The 21,050-nt window shown below is 41.3% G+C and overlaps 1 protein-coding gene across 1 annotated transcript in view; it reads left to right on the top strand.

Annotated features, from left to right (window-relative positions):
* PJA2 (praja ring finger ubiquitin ligase 2) overlaps positions 1-21,050 on the top strand; it is a 79,811-nt gene that overhangs the window by 54,186 nt on the left and 4,575 nt on the right. Inside the window, exons 6-9 of the mRNA XM_062212297.1 lie at positions 1,937-2,122; positions 10,624-10,735; positions 19,466-19,580; positions 19,901-20,022. Of these exons, the coding sequence (XP_062068281.1) occupies positions 1,937-2,122; positions 10,624-10,735; positions 19,466-19,580; positions 19,901-20,022 (535 nt within the window). The remainder of the gene's footprint in view (positions 1-1,936; positions 2,123-10,623; positions 10,736-19,465; positions 19,581-19,900; positions 20,023-21,050) is intronic.

Genomic DNA, 21,050 nt, shown 5'->3' on the forward strand with positions numbered 1-21,050 from the left:
TTTTACTTATTATAAATGAGATAGAGCATCTCTTCCTGTTTCAGAGCAGCTTGAATTTCCTCTTCTGTTAACTGATCAGCTCCTCTCCTTTCTGTTAATTTGCTTTTGAATATTGATTGTTCTTATTCATATGGTTTTACATTTTTATCCTGTTTATTAAGGGAACGCTTTTTGTCTCCTGTGTTTTAACCTGAATTTTTCTCAGTTTGAGCTTTGTACATAAATTGTTGGTATGCTGACTTTTCCATAAATGTTTTCTTTAATGTAGGTTCTATGAAATTTATCAGTTTGTGACCTCAGGGTTTGCCTTATGCTTAGAGCAATTGAGATTTTTGTAAAATTTTCTTTCTTGATTATTGTAATACTTTTATTTCAGTAGTAATGGGGAGGTACACATGACTTTCAGAAAGGAATGGATGAAATTTATTTAAAGGCAAATAGTGAAGTAGGATTTTGACTTCTTTTCCTCCAGATAGATACCTCATTGTCCCAAAACCATCTATTTACTGAGTATTGCTTTTCCTCCGATTTTGAAATGCTTCCTTTATCTCCTCCTCATTTTCTTTTTGAAGATTTATTTGTTCATTTGAAAGTGAGAGACAGATAGGATCTTCATCTACTGGTTCACTCCCCAAAGGGCCACAGTGGCCCGAGCCGCGCTGATCCTAAGCCAGGAGCCAGGAATTTTTTCCAAGGCTCCCAAATGGGTGCAGGAGCTCAAGCACTTGGGCCATCTTCCACTGCTTTCCAAGGTTACATTATCAGGGAACTGGATGAGAGATAGAGCAGCTGGGACTCGAACTGGTGCCCATATGGGATGCCAAGAACACAGTCACCGGTGCTGCCGACCCCTCCTCCTTCTTGATCTGTGCTATTAATCTGTTCCAGTTTCTGTAAGCTCATATTCTAGTGAGAATAACCTGACTATAAACAAATAAGAAAATGTCAAGTAACAATATATTCTGTAATTTAAATCAGCAGAGTGATGTGGTAGTTAGTAATGAAAGAATGACTTACGCTGGGTGTCAAGACAGCACCGGGGAGATCACGTGTGATCTAATGTGAATATCAGTGAGAGGGTTGCAATGCAACAAATCTAATGAAAGCACATCTCACTTGGAAGAAATGGCCTTAAGGTAGCAGTGCTATCTAAGTGTCCAGAGTAAAACGCAGTAGCAGCAGAGTAGACTGCTAGAAGAGGCTGGCATCGAGAGGGAAACACGGGGAAAGCATGTGTTTATGCAGGGACTGGCAGGCCAAAATCGGAATTTTATTTTAGCTATGAAGGGAAACTATCCAAGAGCAATATTTAAAAATTTAGATAGTCTAAGATGGATTTTTTTCATTTTGCTCCTGCAAAAAGAGGAATTATAGGGGCCAGCGCTGTGGCACAATGGATCAAAGTCCTAGCCTGAAGTGCCAGCATCCCATATGGGTGCCAATTCGAGTCCAGGATCCAGCTACTCCACTCCCAATCCAGCTCCCTGATAATGCACCTGGGAAAGCAGCGGAGGATGGCCCAAGTCCTTTGGCCCCTGAACCCATGTGGGAGACCCAGAGAAAACTCCTGGCTCCTAGCTTTGATCTGGCCCAGCTCAGGCCATTGTGGCCATTTGAGGAGTGAACCAGTAGATGGAAGATCTCTGTCTCTACCTCTCTCTGTAGCTCTGTCTTTCAAATAAATAAGTATTTTTTTTTAAAAGAATTATGGAACATACGCAATTCATAACTAAATATGTGCCTGTATAGGTAGAAATATCTCCATGTATATATAGCCCTATTACATATTTGCTTCCTTTTAAGATAATCTTTCATTCAAGGAAAACCTGTTTTTCAAACTCAAAGCATAGAGTCTGCTTGCACGAAACAGAATTGTTCTAAAAACAATATTATGTATTTTAAAATAATTTTTCTGTCGTTAACATGTTTGTATTAGGGAACAGACATCCTTGGAAGAGGGAGAAATTCCTTGGTTACAGTACAATGAAGTCAACGAGAGCAGCAGTGATGAGGGGAATGAGCCTGCCAATGAATTTGCACAGCCAGAAGCTTTTATGTTGGATGGTAACAACAACCTTGAGGATGACTCCAGTGTGAGTGAAGACTTAGATGTGGACTGGAGGTAGGTAACGCAGTGCCATTAGCACACTTAGTGTTCACTGCGGATAATTTGCTCATGCTTCTAAATTAGAGTTCTCATCTTCCTGTCTGTCATTCCAGTCTGTCTTCCTTTCTTTCAGAGCTCATTTCAGACCTCACTTCCTGCTGGGATTCTTTCCTGCTTCCTCTAACAGGAAGCCTCTTCCTTCTTTGATCTTTAGCTCTCTGAGTTCCTCCTAGCCATTTATACACTGTTTTTGGATGTCGGGTCTCATTTTATTATTGTTCTTATTTTGCTTTATATGCCTTGTAGCACTTAGCATAATCCATGTTTTTAAAAACATTTCTTAATGAATACTACTTGACTGTAAAACCCTGTGACAGAATCATAAGAATACAGTTTTCCTTCTCTGTCCTTTCTTTCCTTCTCTGTATGTAAAATAAGGAGAATAAAATTGTACCTTTAAGAGATGTTGAAAATATATTTACTTTATGCTGTCAAAGAATAGTAAGCTTCAAATAAAAGCATATAAGTGTAGTAGATTATAAAATTATTACTTCTGTGATACAACGATCAGAATTTAACGGTTTCAGTTTATAAAGTGAGATTTAAATTTCAAGTGTGCAGTAGCCCATTGGAAGCAGCCTAGTTATTGAGATGTAGATAAAACAGTTGTTCTAACTGAGCCCTTTTGTCACTTTTTCTGGGGAGATAAAAACTGGCTTATTGTACTTACCCTTATTTCCTTCTCTGCACTAACATATTTTTAAGAATTTGTCTTGTTTTTCTACTTAAAATTAGAAAAATAAGCCTGCAGTCATATCCCCAGTACCTCTGCAGGTTTCTGGAATCAGCATTTTTAAGGCCTCCCTCGTGTCTTCAGCTTCTCTCTGTATGTGCTGACTGTTTTTATACGTCTCCAGATTGTTGTGGACCAAAAAGTCAACATTTCCTTGAGATCCTCCTTACCCTTTGCTGTTCTGGATGGGTGTGTGCTGGGGTAGAGGGCTGGGGAAGGGAGGCACGTGTCAGAGCAGACTTTCATCGCTGTCACGCAGTTTATGATTCCACCTTACACACTCTAGTTGTCTGTAACCGATTTTCTGGCTTCCTGAACATCACAGAGAGTCACTGGCTTTCCCTGGTCCCAGCCTTGCTGATCTTGACGCTTCCTTTTCCTCTTTTTCTCATCTCCCCAGTACCCTCTTCCTGCACTGTATCTTAATTCTGAAGTCTGTCTCCATTATGCAAGTAATTCCTGAGTGTTCAGCAGATTAAAGATTCAGCTGTTTAGCATGATCTGTACATGGTGGGAGCCAATTACAATTTCATAAGAATCTTTTTCTATTGCACATTTTTAAGACTCTGTAAAAATATTTTTGATAGATTATTTTCCCACTGAAATAGTGCAGTGAAATCATCTCTCTTAAAACTTGTCTGTGGTTCCAGTTGTTCCATTAGGACTGATTAATAGAGTTGACATTCGCAAGTTATAGGTAGTATTTTTCAAGATCATAATCTGTAATTCACAAATAACTTGGAGAAAAGATTGTTACACATGACAATTCAAAGAGTAATATGCTTTTATTGAGTATAATACTAACTTAAATTTGAAAACTTTTATTTTAGGTTTTAATTCACTGATGATCTTTCTGGACATGGCTGTTGTGTTGAGATTTTAGAGATATCACTAACAATCCCAAAATTTGCGGAGCTTCAAGTTAGTTTTTTTAAATATGGAAAACACTTTAACATTGATCTTAAGACAAATTTTTTTGAAGGTTGCTGTTTTGAATCTAACTATATACCTCATTTGATTATGTGGTACTACATTTTTGTGGTAATAGTTAAAGGCTAGTAAGGTGAACATACCTACTGTGTGTTTTTTTTTTTTTTAATTGATTTATTTGAAAGACAAAGTGATGGGGAAGAAGAGACAGAGATCTTCCTTCTGCTGGTACACTTCACAAATGGCTACAACCACCAGGGCTAATTTCAGCAGCTTGAAATTGCATCTAACTCTCCCTCACGGGTACTGGGGATCAAGCATTTGGACCATCTTCCACTGCTTTCCCAGATGCATTAGCAGGGAGCTGGATCGGAAGTGGAGCTGCCGGGACTCAACCAGTGCTCATATGGGATGCCAGTGTGGCAGGTGGCAGCTTATTCCTCTGCGCCACAACACCATCCCCAAAAATATGGTTTTAATTTTTGTATTAAGATAGCATATCATCTTGACAGTAAATGAAAAAGCCATGGCAAACAGTCTCTGAAATGAAATGTTGACTCACTTTTTTATTTCAGTACTACTTAGAAACAAAGTAAAGCCTTTTGGATCCTTATTTTATTTTAAAGGAAAATGAGAAAAGTCCTCTCTCTCAAGTTTGTCTTTCATTAAAGTTATAGAAGTGTTGACAAAATACCCAGAGATTATCTCACAGCTTGGTGTGGTAGGACGTGATGCCAAGAAAACATGGTTTTTGGATTTAGAGAAAGTTGAACTCTAGCATTTATTTATTATGTCATAACTCCTTGTCTGTCTTCCTGTTAGGAATTAAGGATGGAATTACTAACCTAATAAGGTGGTGAGAAGCTAATTCTGTGTAGATACTACTAAGTGTAAATAATAAAATTTTTTGAAATAATTTCAGACTTACAGAAGAGTAACAAAAATAGTATGAAGAATTTATAAACATCTAACATTTTACATTATTTGCTTATTTATTTGAAAGGCAGAGAGTGACAGATCTGCCATCCACTGGCTCATGCCCTGAATGCCTGCAGCAGCCAAGGCTGGCTCGGCTTGAAGCCAGGAACTCAGAGCTCAGTTGGTTTCCCATGGGAATGGCAGTGAGCTGCTACTTGAGCCATCATCTTCTCCCCGCTGGGGTTTACAATAGTAGGAATTGAGAGTGGGACTGGGACTTAAACCCAGGGACTCTTATATGAGATGCAGGCATCCCAAGCCAAGCAGTGTCTGTCTGTCTGTCTGTCTCGCTCGCTCGCTCTCCTTAAGATTTATTTATTTGAAAGGCAGAGTTACAGAGAAAGAGAGAACCAGAGAGATCTTCCTGCTGGTTCATTCCCTAGATGGCTACAGTGGCTGGGACTGAGCCAGGCTAAGCCAGGAGTCTGGAATTCAGTCCAGGTCTTTTCATGTGGGTGGCAGGGGTCCAAGTATTTGAGCCATCTTCTGCTTTGCCAAGCATCTGAGAGGGAGCAGGGAGCAGGGTCAGAAGTGGAGCAGCCAGGATTCCAACAGGTGCTCATGTGGGATGCCGGATGTTGCAAGCGGTGGCTTAATCTGTTGTACCACAATGCCAGCTCCCCTAGCAGCTTCTTAACCACCGTGCCAAAGGTCTGCCCTAATGTTAACTTTTTTTTTTCTTTTGATAAAAGCAATGGGAAATTATTTCCAAGGGACTACTTACTAGGAACAAGGGCACAACTTATAACTTTTTTTGGTTTGAAAGGCAGAGAGAGAGAGAGATCTTCTGTCCACTGGTTCACTCCCCAAATGCCAGTAACAGCCAGAGGTAGGCCAGGCTGAAGCCAGGAGTCTGGAACTCAGTCTGGGTTTCCCACATTAGTGGAAAGCAACCAACTACTTGAGCAGTCCTCTGCGGCATTAGAAAGCAGCTGGATTGGAAGTGGAGCCAGAAATTGAATCCAGGAACTCCAATGTGCAGGTCTCCCAAGCAACTTAACTGCTGCACCAAATGCTCCTTCCCAATGTTAATATTTTGAAACAACATCTGTTTTAAATTTTGTGTTTCCTTTTTCTATTATGGTAAGGCTTTTTTTTCTGACCCACTTATGAGTAAGTTACAGACATGATGCCTGCTTTTATATAAAAATTCTAGGATGAATTTTCTACAAACAAGTACAGTTTTTCATAAATGGCAGTGAAATAGTCAAAGTCAGGAAATTAGTGCTGATAAAATCTAATACAGAGATTATATATATTTAAAAAAATTTTAAATTTATTTGAAAGGCAGAGAAAGAGAGAGGTCTTCCATCTGCTGGTTCACTCCCCAGATGGCTGCAACGGCCAGGAACTGGACCCATCTGAAGCCAGGAGCTTCTTCTGGGTCTCCACGCAGGTCAGAGATCCAAGCAGATAGCTGGATTGGAAGTAGAGCAGCCGGGACTCTAACCGGCACCCATATGGGATGCCGGCACTACGGGAGGTAGCTTAAACCTACTATGCCACAATCCTATTTTATGTTAAAAATAATAAAATACTATCTAGCATTATCTAATGTTTGCATTTTTATTATTATCTAATATAGTATCTAATTCTTCCTGGTGTAATGCAGGACCACTCATTACATTTAGGTAGCGTGTTTCTTTAGTCCCTTTTAATGGATTTCTTCCATTCTGCTTTGTTTTGTGTAATACACTTAGTTTTGTTTTTGTGAAAAGTACAGGCTATGTGTTTTGTAGAATATGTCTTATGTTGTATTTTTCTGATGTTATGAATAGATTTGAGAAAAATCGTAGAAGTGATGTTTAAACCTCAGTATGCATCAGAAGTTATACAGTGGGGCCAGTGTTGTAGTGTAGCAGGTAAAGCTGCCGCCTGTAATACTGGCATCCCATATGGGCACCGGTTTGTGTCTCAGCTGCTCCACTTCCAATTCAGCTCCCTAATAATAGCCTGGAAAAAGCAGCAGAAGATGACCTGAGTGTTTGGGCCATTGCTACCCATAGTGAAGACCGGGATGAGGCTCCTACCTTCTGCCTGGCCCCTCCATGACCTTTGCAGCCACCAACTGATGGAAGATCTCTTTTTCTGTCTCTCCCTCTCTCTAACTCTGACTTCCAAATAAATAGATAATTTTTTTTTTTTAAGAAGGTACATAGTATTGGGGCTGGCGCAATGGCACAGCAGGTTAAAGCCTTGGCGTGAAGTGCCGGCTATTCCTGTTCCGATCCAGCTCTCTGCTGTGGCCTGGGATAGCAGTAGAAGATGGGCCCTGTCCTTGGGCCCCTGCGCCCATGTGGGAGACCTGGAGGAAGCTCCTGGCTCCTGGCTTTGAATCGGCACAGCTCCGGCCGTTACAGCCATTTTGGGAGTAAACCAGCGGATGGAAGACCTCTCTCTCTCTCTCTCTCTGTCTCTGTCTCTGTCTCTGTCTCTACCTTTCTCTGTAACTCTGTCTTTCAAATAAATAAAATAAATATATTTTAAAAAAAGCTACATAGTATCATCTTACCTGATACAAGAAATAATGCTGATCATTTGTTATGGTATTCTGTTTCAGATTTCTGTACTATCTAGTTGCTGTCTCCCCCTTAATTAATAGGAATATTATGGGAAAATACTTGGACATAGTAGAGAACATATTTCTTCTTCTTCTTTTTTATGATTTGTTTATTCATTTGAAAGGGACAGATAGAGATCTCCCATTCACTGGTTCACTCCACAAATGGCTGCAACAGCTAGAGCCGGGCCATTCCAAAGCCAGGAGCCAGGAGCTTCTTCTAGTCTCCCATATGGGGTACAAGGGCCCAAGCACTTGGGCCGTCTTCTGCTGCTTTCTCAGGCAAATTATCATGGAGCTAGATTGGAAGAAAAGCAGCCAGGACCGTAACTGGCACCCATATGGGATGCTGGGGCTGTAGGTGGCAGCTTTACTTGCTACACCATAGCGCCAGTCTCCATGTTTCTTAAGCTTTCAAACTTCCCTTCATTGATGTTAGCATTGATTCTTATCTGAAACAATTATTGCCCTGGTACTTGCCAAATAAATTATATTAAAGCTTTTAATATTAATATTGTGTCAAATTACAACCACACTTTCTTTTTTAACTTTTACTTAATAAATATAAATTTCCAAAGTACAACTTTTGGATTATAACAGCTTTTTCCTCCTGTAACCTCCCTCCCACCTGCAACCATCTCGTCTCCCGCTCCCTCTCCCATTCACATCAAGATTCATTTTCAATTCTCTTTATATACAGAAGATCAATTTAGTATAAATTAAGTAAAGATTTCAACAGTTTGCACCCACACCGAAACACAAAGTGTAAAATACTGTTTGAGTACTAGTTATAGCATTAATTTGCATTGTACAACACATTAAGGACAGAGATCCTACATGAGGAGTAAGTGCACAGTGACTCCTGTTGTTGACTTAACAAATTGACACTCTTGTTTATGGCGTCAGTAATCACCCTAGGCTCTTGTTATGAGTTATCAAGGCTATGGAAGCCTTTTGAGTTATTTAGACAAGGTCATAGACAAAGTGGAAGTTCACTCCTCCCTTCAGAGAAAGGTGGCTCCTTCTTTGATGGCCCATTCTTTCTGTTGGGATCTCACTCACAGGGATCTTTCATTTAGGTCTTTTTTTTTTTTTTTTTTTTGGCCACAGTGTCTTGGCTTTCCATGCCTGAAATACTCTCATGGGCTCTTCAGCCAGATCTGAATGTCTTAAGGGCTAATTCTGAGGCCAGAGTGCTGTTTAGGGCATCTGCCATTCTATGAGTCTACTGTGTATCCTGCTTCCCATGTTGGCTCGTTCTCTCCTTCTTAATTCTATCAAATAGTATTAGCAGACACTAGTCTTGTTTATGTGATCTCTTTAACTCTTAGACCTATCATTATGGTCAATTGTGAACTGAAATTGGTCACTTACAACCACACTTTCAATATCTCTGCTTAGCCTGGAGATAAAAAGAATTGTTAGGAGACAATTTATTTGAGCAACTTGAAGGGATTTTTTGCAAAGAGAAGGTAAATGGAGTTTTTGTTGCTTTGGCAAGCAGAACTCCTGCTATGAGCAAAAGTTGTAAGTAGGAGTAAGTCTTCATATTAGCTGTGCTTGTTTAATTTATTTGAAAGAGAGAAAAAGAGCTCTCTTCTGCTGATTCACTCCCCAAAGGCCTACAACTCACAGGACCGGACAGAGGCCAGAGCCAGGAACACAATCCTTGCCTTCCACAAGGCTGAGGGGAGCCCAGTTCCTTGGGTCGGCAGCACTCCCTCCCAGAATCTGCAGCAGGAATCTGGTCAGGGGCCAGCACCGGGAATGAAACCCAGCCACTCAGGTGTGGAATGTGGGCATCTTAACTGCTCGAGCCGTTTCATGACAAGTAGCACCTGCGACCACAGTGTATTTTCTGCATGGAGATGTTTCTGCTATTGCGGTAGTGCAGTCTCTGTACCAGGCTCCCTGTTAAGTCGACTCATTTACTTTGTTTTATAGATGAAAAAACAGTCCCTTGAGCAAGTTTTTCAAGTTGTTTAGTTATAACTCAGTTAAATCGCCGTGTGTCTCTATGTTTCTTCTTCTTTGCACAACTCTGTACTAGATGAGGGAGTTCTGTTATTGCTTGCAAGGGTGGGTGGATTATGTCATTTTTAGTATTAATTCTAACATCTGTGATTGTGTGAGGATGTTCCTTTATACCATGTGATGTTTGCTGATTTCTAGGTACTACTGAGCTATAATATATTCTTTATAAGAATCACTTCTACATCTCTCAGCAATAGATTTGTAATTTTAATGGACTGACATCAGAACTGTTTTTGAGCTAGCTTGCATAACTGAATGTTTGCCACAATATTCAAATTCTGATAGGATATGGAAGTCAACAGATGTTTAGACAAATTAAACTTTGTTTTAGAGATCATGGACTTGTGAAGTCGGGGAGATACACCTATGCGGGTTCCCTCCAGACAACTAGAATTGGAGGTCAAGAGCTCCAGGGAGAGTGTGGAATTAGGTAGAGATTTAAGAATTACTTAAATTACTTAAATTACTTAATTGGAGCAGTGGGCTTGAATGTAATTTCCAGGGGAGCAAGATTAGAGAGAAGGGAATTAGAGACAGAAGGGAAACTTAAAAGTTTCCAAAATGTGAAACACTTAGTATTTCTGAGATGACAGGTAAAGGATGAATTAGTATTTGTCCATCAGTGGAAGAAGGAAATTAGAAACAGAAAGAGGTGTATTTTTCTTCAAGGAGTTTATAGTTCTTTTAGAAGAAAATAATAAAAATGAGCATTCATGAGTTCATAGTAATGAAGGAGACCTAGTTCTTAGCAAAGTTCACAAAGAGAGATTCATGAAGACGCTTGAGAATTAAAATATTTTAAAACAGTAATTAAGCAATACAAAGAGAAGGAAGAGAGACTAATTTTCTTTGTAGTAGTCTCACCAGCACTGAGATTGGAAACTAAAATATCCACAAAAGAAAATTCATGCGAAAGAAGTGGGTGGGAAAAGGTACTGCCATTAAGTATGAACTAGAAACAACAAAAAAAGAATTTTCCTCAAACTGTGTGGTGAGTGTGGCAGCATCTGGGCGAGGGAGTTGTATCTTAGTTCCTTATGCTAAGCATGGAACTTCTCTATTCCGCCTGGCCTTCCCTCTACAGTGTACATATTGAAATATTTCAGATTTTTCTGCTCAAAGTCTGTTGACTCATCAGTATGTTAACATAATTATGTCCTCAGTGTGAGATTTTCCCAAATCATAATTGTATATTTTTGTTTTGCATGTTTTCTTCCCCAGCCTATTTGATGGTTTTGCGGATGGACTAGGAGTTGCCGAAGCTATTTCTTATGTGGATCCTCAGTTCCTCACCTACATGGCACTAGAAGAACGCTTAGCCCAGGCCATGGAGGTATTTTAGTAACTCTGATGCCTGTGTTTTAAGTTGATGGGATACATACTGATAAAAGTTTAAAGGTTTTTTTAAGACACTTTAGAAAGGTAAATAGTTTTCTAATCAGTTTAATAACAGTCACTGAATAGTAATGGTCACCAGTACGCCTGTAAGTTACACTCGATGTCCTAGCAGTCTGCCTCAGATTGCAGTATTTCCAAATTTTTATTGCAGAATGGCTAAGGTTTTGCTTGCATTTCAAAAGTATACTCTTTCCCTCTATTGATTATGCAGGTGAGAGTGTGAGGTTTACATAGAAACACGCTGTCACAGGCTTGTGGCTTCTGAATATCATATTATTGCCTGCTGCTTCCACACACAAGCACCTTAATAATGTGGCGTGTGTGCTGCTAGTGTCTCTTGCCGTGTTGTCACTATTTGACCAAAATAGAAAGACATATACATTAGCTGATAGAAGCCAAAGCGCTTTCATGTTTAGGAACTTCACTGCACTAGTGAATTTCATTCTAAGAAGTCTTTCTTTAAATCAGTGTTTCCAAAGTAGAGTAATAACTGCCAAGTGAGCCAAAGGTCAGAAAACAAAAATGAGTAAGAGAAAACTTGAAGGAGCATTGTAATAACATTTTATTTTGCAATGTTCTGAGGTTAGAGACGCACTTTATTGTTATTTAGTTAGTTGTTTGACAAAGACAGACAGACAAAAAGAACTCCCATCACCTGCAGTGGCTGGGGCTGGGCCAAAGCCCCGAGCTGGGAATGTAGTTCAGGTCTCCCACATGGCTGCCAGGATTGCAGTTACCTGACCCGTCATTGCCACATCTCAGGGGCTAGATTGACAGGAAGCTGGACTCAGGAGCTGAAACCAGGAATTAAACCACAGCATTCAGATGTGGGATGCAGACAACTTAACTACTAGGCTAAGCAGAAAGTCTAGTTTACATAAGTTAGATAGCAGACAGAAGATAAACCTATCCATCTACACATGCACACATACATTTAGATTAACTCTGCTTGATTTCACATTTTTATATATGTATGATCTTCCATAGATATCATTGCTCTTATACTTTATGAGGTTGCTTTTTCTTAAAATAATCATAGCAGAAATACTACATACTAGGAGGAAAATCAAAGAGAACATCAAAGGACAGGATACACTTAGAACTTTGCCCAGATCATTTTACCTGCCTATCCAGATTCTGACACATACAAAATAATAGCCCAGCATCATAACTTGCGTCAGAAACAGAATATAAAGATTAAAGATCTCTTAACTTTCTTGCTAAAAACTTTTGAGTTCCCACAATAGAGTATGTCTACCTTAGGGTCTTGTTTGACAATGTTTAAACAGTCTTCAATTTTTGTGCTAGTTATTTTTGAGTTCTTTAAAAAGAAAGCTTGAGATTAAAACCCGTTTGCCATTCGCCACTAATGGGCAATGTGACATGTGATTAGCATCCCGAAGGAAGAGCCGGGGAGACTGATCATGAGAGGTCATGCTAGTAATAAGGGAAGGCAGTTGCAGGATGAACAACACAGGATGTCCGGGAACTTAGTGTGCCGGGCACTGCTAGCTGCTGCTGCTGCCTGGGACCCCAGCTGTGAAGTTGTTCTGACCCGTCGGCCTTCTTGCCTTTAGGCATCTCCCTTCTCCGTGGCTTTAACAGCCTCCTCACATGGCAGTGTTTCCATTGAGATGTCTCACCCCTAGAGAACTGATACGGTCTCATCTTCCTGTCACTACCCAGAAATCTTTATTTGCCCTGTGTCCATGTGCATTTACCTAAGTATTCTGAAAAATGATCAGTGACTTTTGATTTTCCTTTGAGATTTGGCACTGACATTCTTGAAATGAAACAAAAGACAACAAAATAAACTGTTGGCTTTTATTTGTTTCTTGAACAGCCCTGTCCCTCTTTGGAAGTGTCTGCCTTCATGTCTGTTTTTCCCCAGTACTAGATTAATCTTTCTTTTCAGGTGTGGCTTCTGGTGAAAATATTGAAAATACACAGTTGTCTTATATCTGTGGCTCCAGTTTGAGGCCAGGATAAAATATCAAACAATGATTTTAATTTTTTGAAACAAGGATTTTAAAGCTTTCTACTTATTCCCCCCCCCCCAAAATTTGAAACACATATATCCCCTTGCCCATGTTTATGTTTATAGTTGAAATTTACAGCATGTATCCAAGTCTTATTGCTCACCTTGTTGTACTTCTTTGTAAGAAAAACATGTTTAAAATTTTAATGTAAAAAGTGAATTTAAATTATCTTATAAATTTATAAAGTATCCAGTTGGTCAAAGATAAATTATTTTAAATTTTGATAAGTAATTATTTAAACATACAATAAAATTCTACTGACTGTGCATCTCTATGAGATGGAGGCTTTTTCTATGCCCAGTTACTTTATGAGTGAGTTTTACTTATTCCTAGACATATTTCAGTATGCATTTTGTTCCTGTTTGTCCTGCTTATGAATATAGGCTTGGAAAACCCTTTCCGTATAAGTAAACTGATAGGGATGGAAGGATTTTATCATAGCATTGTCATTCAGTTTTTCTGCCAAAAATCACATTAACTTCTCTAATTGTTTAGAGCCTCCTTGAGGTTTTTTTTTTTTTTTTTCTGAAAGCAAATAATTAGAAACTACTTTAGATTTGAAATTTCATCATTAGAGCCCAATTAGACCCAGCACTTCAGATTTGCTCCCTTGAATGGGGACGAAGTATGCTTTTATTTATATAGTGGGAGATGGGTGAGTATGTAAATAGAGTGTGGTTACGGAGAAGCAGAATGATACTTTGTAGGTGCTTTTTTTTTTTTTTTTTTGCAAGATTTATTTTATATATTTGAAAGGCAGAGTGACACAGAGGGGATGGGGAGAGGGGTAGGAGAGGAGAGAGAGATCTTCCATTTGCTGGTTCACTTCCAGATGACTGGGCCAGCCCGAAACCAGAAGCCTGAAACTCCATCCAGATCTCCTGAGTGGATGGCAGGGGCTGATGTAATTGAGCCTCTTCCAATGCCTTCCCAGGCACATTAACAGGGAGCTGGATCCAGAGCAGCCAGGACTGGAACTGGCTGTCTGATATGGGATGCCAGCTTAGCAGGCTAGCAGGCCATGGCTTAACCCACTGAGACACAGTGCCAGCCCCTGTAGGTATATTCTTAACGCAGATCAGTTTAAGGAAAGATCACTTAAGAAGCCTAATTCAAATTAATTTTCTTAATTCTACAACTATGGACCCCTTGGAAAGTCTTTTTACACTCAGAAGAGCACCTCACAGACACTGAGGTACAGGCACTAGATTTAGGCACAAGGAAGTTTAAGAGTATGAGTTTTTGCAATATGTAGTTAGGCTGGATGTGACTTTGGATAGTTTCTCTAACTGCTAAGCTTCAGTAACCTCAAAAATGGGACTTGTAAATAGCCTCCTAGAGCAATGGTAAGACCTTCAGGAAATAGCTGTATTCATAGGAATATTCAAATCAGCAGTCAGATAAGTGGGAATCATCCATCACTTCTGGATTCGTTAGTAGCCATTGAAGATCAGTGTTAAATCCTTGGCTGTAAGTTTTCTTTCTTCCATGATTTTAATTTCATTCTTTAAAAACTAAATTGTATTCTTTAGAAGTTAAATTTTGTGCTGACAATGGATTATGCTAATTTAAACCTAGATATGTTACATTTTGGTTAGGATATTTAGCTGTCTATTTTTTAACATTTGGACTAACTTTTGAAAATATATTGTATTGCCTAAAGGTATAGGTAGATTTCTATATTTTTATAGATTTTCATAGCAGTGGCTATAAAATGATCTGTTTTGCTTATGATTCAAGATCATCTTAAATGCATGTTAGGACCAAGGCAATACATTACTGTTGCATGCATGAAATTCCAGGTACTTATTAGCCCTGCAGATGTGCAGGTAATCATCAGAAAGGAAAAAAAAAATGACCCCACTGACACAGACATGTATCACAGATAGTTAGCCTGGAATAACTTCCCCAAATGGAAGTTACTATAAATAGTATCTTTTTTTGTCTGTGTGTACTGTAGATGAGTTCTTCCAAGCAGGGTCTATTTTGAGATGAAGGTAGGGCATTGGGGAACATTCGTGATTATTGTTAGGTGAGAAGAAAGGGACAGACAATAGGATCTTACCTGCCATTTCCTGTCTCCTGATGGGGACGTTTAATATAAATTTATAATGAGATGAGAGTAACAAGGGATTGATTAGTAAGAAGTAAACGTAAGTTTAAATATAGAAAAAGCTATAAAAGGAACAACTACCACCCATCAGGCTAAAATAGCGTACCTGCAACAGGCACCCCATATGTCCCCCGGGCTGAAATCTTGATGAAAATGGCACAGCTGTGGCTCGCTAGATGGCAGAGAAGTCAGTGTGGTTCTGTGCTGCAGAACTTGCTGGAAATCAGCCCCGTAGGGTGCCAGGGAAAGCCATTCTTACAAAGGCATGAACCTGTCCCAAGTTGGGTCCTGGGGAAGCTTGTGGGCATACACATTACATGAGCTGATGGTTGGAGAAGTAGCATACGTGGTCAGAGTCTCATGCTAGATTTGAAAGCCTCAAACCTCAGAGAAGGCGGTCAGCAAACCCACTGGGATCAGTAGCAAAGCCATTCGCCTCCTGGAGTGTTTCCTCCAGCATCCAGTGTAAGCAAGGCCAAACATCAAGCTAGCTGTTTGGATGGGAAAGCAGTTCCATGGCCCAGATCAGTATCCCAGAGCTGACAAGAGTAGCGACTTTGAATTTGAGGAGGAGTAATTTGGTACAGTGCGGTAGTAACTGGGACCGTGCGTCCCTTTGAGTAGTTGGCTTCCCTGTACACCTTGTCACACACACGGGAACCCCTAGCAAGGTACAGCTGTTCATACAGATGAAAACGCTTTCACACTGTCTCTACAATGAGCACATGCGTAGTCCCGAGAGTCGTTTATCTGTCACTAGCTGTACTGCTTACTCCTCAAATCCAGTTACAGCCCCACTGAATGTTCTCTTTATGTAAAGACTAAATTGCAGAGTTAACTTCCAATATCTGGCATATGGGATAGAAATGAGAAAGAGAAAAAGTGAAAATGACTAGCACATACAAATAAATACACTAATAGAACAAGCAAACAGGAAACACACAAAGCTGCTAATTCTTGCTCCTGTATTTGGTCGTGCGGCCCTAATAGCTATGGCCTTCTCCATCTGTGACCTGTTACACATTCCTTACCCTCAGCCAGAACCTCGGCATAATAGGATTCTTTACTTGGTTTGGGGACCGAAACCTACATCACCTACAAGTTTGTGTCCTCAGTTGCCCTTTTCTTGGCTGCTGTAATCTGGTAACTTTACTGTTGGGCCTGGAAATACTAAGCCATGCAAGAGCAAGAGTGATGACAGGGCTCTCCGTTGGAGCAGGCCTCGCCAGCGGAGGACAGACCGCTTTGGTACAGGGAGCCTTAAGTGACTGGGAGATCCAGCAGTGTCCCTCGTCTGGGTTCAACTTCATCTCCCCATCCCGAGTGTCAGAGTCCTGTTCTTTAGCTAGTCATTGATACAACTTACAAGAAATTGCATAGAACTTGAAAATTAAACTTGTACTTGAGTTTAGCAGTTCCCACAATCAAATTTTGTGTTTGGTTTTCAGAAATAAGAGGTGTTTGGGGGGCTATCATAGAAGCTCTCTAGTTCTCATACTCTGTCTGGAGCTGAGAGTTAAAAGAACTGTGCTTGTACTCTTCTCTGTAAGTGAGCGCACACAAGTACCTGGTCTGTCGCACAGTGTTTACAGTCAGATCAGTACTGCCGTAGTTACAGGTGCCTCAGTTGGCCCTGCATCACGGTGATAGCTGGAATAATTATGATGCCACTGCAGGTCATGGGCCACTAGCACCACATGTCCATTGTCAAGGATTTCAGCACAAAACGCAAGCCCAGAGGCCCGTCCAAGACTGACCTCCACATCCTGTTCTTGAAGAACTGTTCCTAAGACCTCTAGTGATCAGTATCAAGTATCAGTCACAAGGGAAAAAACAGTGATTTGAAGAGGCAACTACAGCAGGAGATTAAAATAATGAGGGATTGGCTAGAAGGAAGAAAAGTGGCCTCTAAAGAGTACAGGAATTACAGATGCAAGGAGCAGCTTCCGAGCCGAGATGACGGAGCCTTCTGCCTCCTAGCTCCTGGCTGAGATCCAGACCCGGCTAAGCAGGACGTAGGGGTGGCTCATCAAGAAGTGTTTATAGTACTGTGCTGGAAGAACTTGCTGGAATTCTGCCCCCGGGGCACCAAGAGGTGACCAGCTGGAAACACTGCTAGGAAACCATCCCAGATGAGTGCGGGGAGAAGTTCCCTGTACTGCAAATCTTGGGCCGTGAGAAACTGCCTATGCTTTAGGAGTGAGCTGCTAGAAGAGCCTCGCCTTGGGGCAGCTGGTGCAGGAGCGTCTGTCCCGCACACAGGAAGCCTGGACCCTGCAGGGTCCCGCCCAGTAAGCCCAAGGGAAACAGGTTGCACAGTCTTCTCCCTGCTGTGTCTCTCCAGCACCCTCTGCTGACAAAGGAGAACAGTTAAAAGGCCTGGATTTATTTTTCACAGAGCAGAAATAAAAGGTGAATTTGGAGCTGAGAGGCAACAATTCAGTCACTGGCACGTGGTTTCTCTTTTTGCAGTGTCTACAAGTCCAAAGCAAAATCTGGCATTCAGCATTATTAGCTGTATTTATTAACCTACGATCCTTTTTCTTTTTTTAGTTCTGATTTTGCTTTAGGCTTGTCTCTAGCCTTTATTTTAAATTGTCTCAGACACCTTTTTGAAAATAATATATGCTAATGCCCAAATGTAAAAGGTGGTCATCCAAAAGAACCCAATGTTAGCTATCAGGCAGAAGTTTTCTCCTACACAGGAAGCCCACCTTGTTTGTTTTTCACTGTGGTGAAATAAACAGTGCATGACATTCACTACGAACTAATTTTACATTTGCAGTCTGTCGCCATTAAGAACGTGCACATTGTTACAAGCAACAGCCCCTCATTTTCTGCTGTCCCTGGTCCCTGGCAGTTACCATTCTACTTCCTGCTGCATTCTATAATATTTATCCTGCTGTCACTGGTTTATCTCACTTAGGCTGTATCCTTAAGTTTCCTCCCTTTAGCATATGTTAGAATTCCCTTCCTTTTCAAGGCTAAGTAATAGTCTATTGTGCGCGCGCGCATGCACACACACACACACAAACACTGCATTCTGTTTACCCATCAGGGGACACTGGGGTTGCTCCCACCTTTTGGCTCTCCTGAATAATGCTGCAAGGAACCTGTTATAGTTGCTGTTCTCAGTGCTAGGTTTATGCTGGGAAGTAGAGTTGCTTCATTACATGGTGATTCTGTTTTTTAACTTTGAGGAATTGCCATACTGTCTACCATCCCCCCCCCCCCCCCCGAGGAGGCTCAGTTTTGATAGTTGCCAAATCTATTTCAACTTTTCCATCTCATCAAAGAATATTAAACTCATTCAATGCTAAGGTCTTTTGTAGCTCTATGATCTTACATGCTGTATTTAGGACATACTACTGACAGGTAACTATTAAACTATGTACTTGCGGATGATAGCAGTGCAGTGTAGTCTGGGACATAGGATTCATGGCAGAGAGAATTTACACAGCCCCTGAGGAGCGCTAGGACTTAAAGGATGGACACAGAGCACCAGCAGGAAGCACCATGTGTGCTGTGTTGGGGTGCAAGTGGCGTGCAGACAGGCCGAAGCCCTCCCCACTGCTCTTGTCTGGCTGGAGCACACCAGGTTGCAGATGACTCATTCTAGGTGGTCATCTGATCTGATGTTCTTTCCATTTCTGTTAGAGCAGTAATTCTATACAGACATTTGAACCCTTTGGTGAAATTCACAACCCAGGGAACTGAGTAATAACTCGTGGGCTGGTCACGTGGGGGACCCTGAGCCTACTAGTGGGGGACATAGCCACTGGGAAGTGGATTACTTCCTTGCAGGCCTTGAACTTGTAGTAAACTCAGCATTTTGCCCCTTTCCTGAAGTGAACCTTTCTAAAGGGGTGACTCGTTCACTCAGTTATCCCACACAGGACTCAGAAGTTTGAGGAGTGACCACTTTGGAAATACGCATGTGACTGGCAAATAGATAGTTATTGAGACAAGATAGATTTTCTGCTTGACTTCTGAGAGGCAGGGCTGTCTGTGTGTGTGTGAAAGAGAGAGAGATTTAGTTTGATGGTGATGAAGCTAGTACCTTTTGGAAGGGGGCAGAGGGAGCAGGGGACTGGAGCAGAGGGAACTAATAGGGAGAGAGTGAGGGCAGATACAACTGTTAAAATTCTTTCTTTTTAATTTTTAAAATATATATTTATTTGAGACCCAGACACTTCCCATCAGCTGGTTTACCCCCCAAATGCCCACAACAGCTGGTCCAGCGCCAGGCCAAAGCCAGGAGCCAGAAAGTCAGTCGAGGTCTCACACAGATGTTAGGAACCCAATTACTTGAGCCGTCACCTTTGCCTCCCGGGATGTGCATTAGCAGGAAGCTGGAATCAAAAGCTGAGCTGAGGCTTGAACCTGGGCTTGAACCTATGTGAGATATGGGCCTCCCAAGAGGGATCTTAACTGCTGCCCAAATGCCCACCCTGTAAAAGATAGTTTCAAAAATAGTTTTGCATTACTGTTGGACTGTAACTTTGTTTTGCAGACTGCGCTAGCACATTTAGAGTCTCTTGCAGTGGACGTGGAGGTGGCCAATCCGCCGGCCAGTAAGGAGAGTATCGATGGTCTTCCAGAAACCCTCGTTCTTGAAGATCACACTGGTAAGGGCAGAGCTGACCTCACCGCTTATATTATCAGTGAGCTAGAAGTCTGACATGAAATACTGGACCATTAGGAACTCTATTTAGATTTTCCATGGAAACCAGATGTTGGCAAGCTGAGACAAATGTCCCCCAGGCAGCTTGTCTGCTGAAGCAGTGTCTGTTAAATTCCAGACTGTTGTGTATTACAGGGAAACACGGCTTGCCAATTAACTGGCACTCAGAGTCGGGTTCTTGGTCCTCGTAGGCGTCCCTGAGTCAGTGCGCTGGCTTCTGGTTTTTAGACACTGAGCTCAGTGTGACTGATGCGCTTGTTTCAGCTATCGGGCAGGAGCAGTGCTGCCCGATCTGCTGCAGCGAGTACATCAAGGACGACATCGCCACCGAGCTGCCCTGTCACCACTTCTTCCACAAGCCCTGCGTCTCCATCTGGCTCCAGAAGGTGAGTTTACAGGTGCTTTTTGACAGCGAATATTTTAATGGTTTCTCCTACAAGTTAGCCATGATAATGGTCTCTTTTAAGCTTACTTTGCTTAGCTACATATTTGTAGTACTTTTTGGCTCATGGTTAAAAACTGGTTGCCTTTATGATTTTACAGATTTGGGATATGAAGCTATTTTACTTGACTAACATTTTCTAAAGAACAATAACTGTTTAACATTCTTTTAATCATTTTAGGAAATGATTACCTATCTGAAAAAAATCATTTTGGAATAAAAGTGATCTTTAATTATAACTCTGAAATGTGGTGTTTTCCAAAGTATTCTAAGCAGGTGTTGTGCGAAAATGGGCCATTTTTTAGAGTGCATGGAAGACAAATTTGGTCACCTAGCAAGTACCTTTTAATCCAGTTTGCATATACTGTTCTTAAATATTTACCCAAGAATTTTAAAGTGTACTTGAATTAGGAAAGAAAGCAAAGAAAAAGTTTTTACTAAATTTTCTCTGTGATTCCTTTTTTTTTTTTTTTTTTTTTTTTTTTGGACAGGCAGAGTGGATAGTGAGAGAGAGACAGAGAGAAAGGTCTTCCTTTTTGCCGTTGGTTCACCCTCCAATGGCCGCTGCGGCCGGCACATCGTGCTGATCCGAAGCCATGAGCCAGGTGCTTCTCCTGGTCTCCCATGTGGGTACAGGGCCCAAGGACTTGGGCCATCCTCCACTGCCTTCCCGGGCCATAGCAGAGAGCTGGCCTGGAAGAGGGGCAACCAGGATAGAATCCGGCGCCCCAACCGGGACTAGAACCCGGTGTGCCGGCGCTGCAAGGCGGAGGATTAGCCTGTTAAGCCCCGGCGCCGGCCTTGCTGTGATTTCTTTAAAAAATATTTATTTATTTGATAGGCAGAGTTACAGAGAGAGGGAGAAACAGAGAGAGTGTGATCTTCCATCCATTGGTTCACTTCTCAGATGGCCTCAATACTCAGAGCTGGGCCAGGCCAAAGCCAGGATCCAGGAGCCTTCTCTGGTCTCCC

Source organism: Lepus europaeus, chromosome 15, assembly GCF_033115175.1.
Source record: "Lepus europaeus isolate LE1 chromosome 15, mLepTim1.pri, whole genome shotgun sequence".
In the NCBI taxonomy this organism is placed as follows: domain Eukaryota; kingdom Metazoa; phylum Chordata; class Mammalia; order Lagomorpha; family Leporidae; genus Lepus; species Lepus europaeus.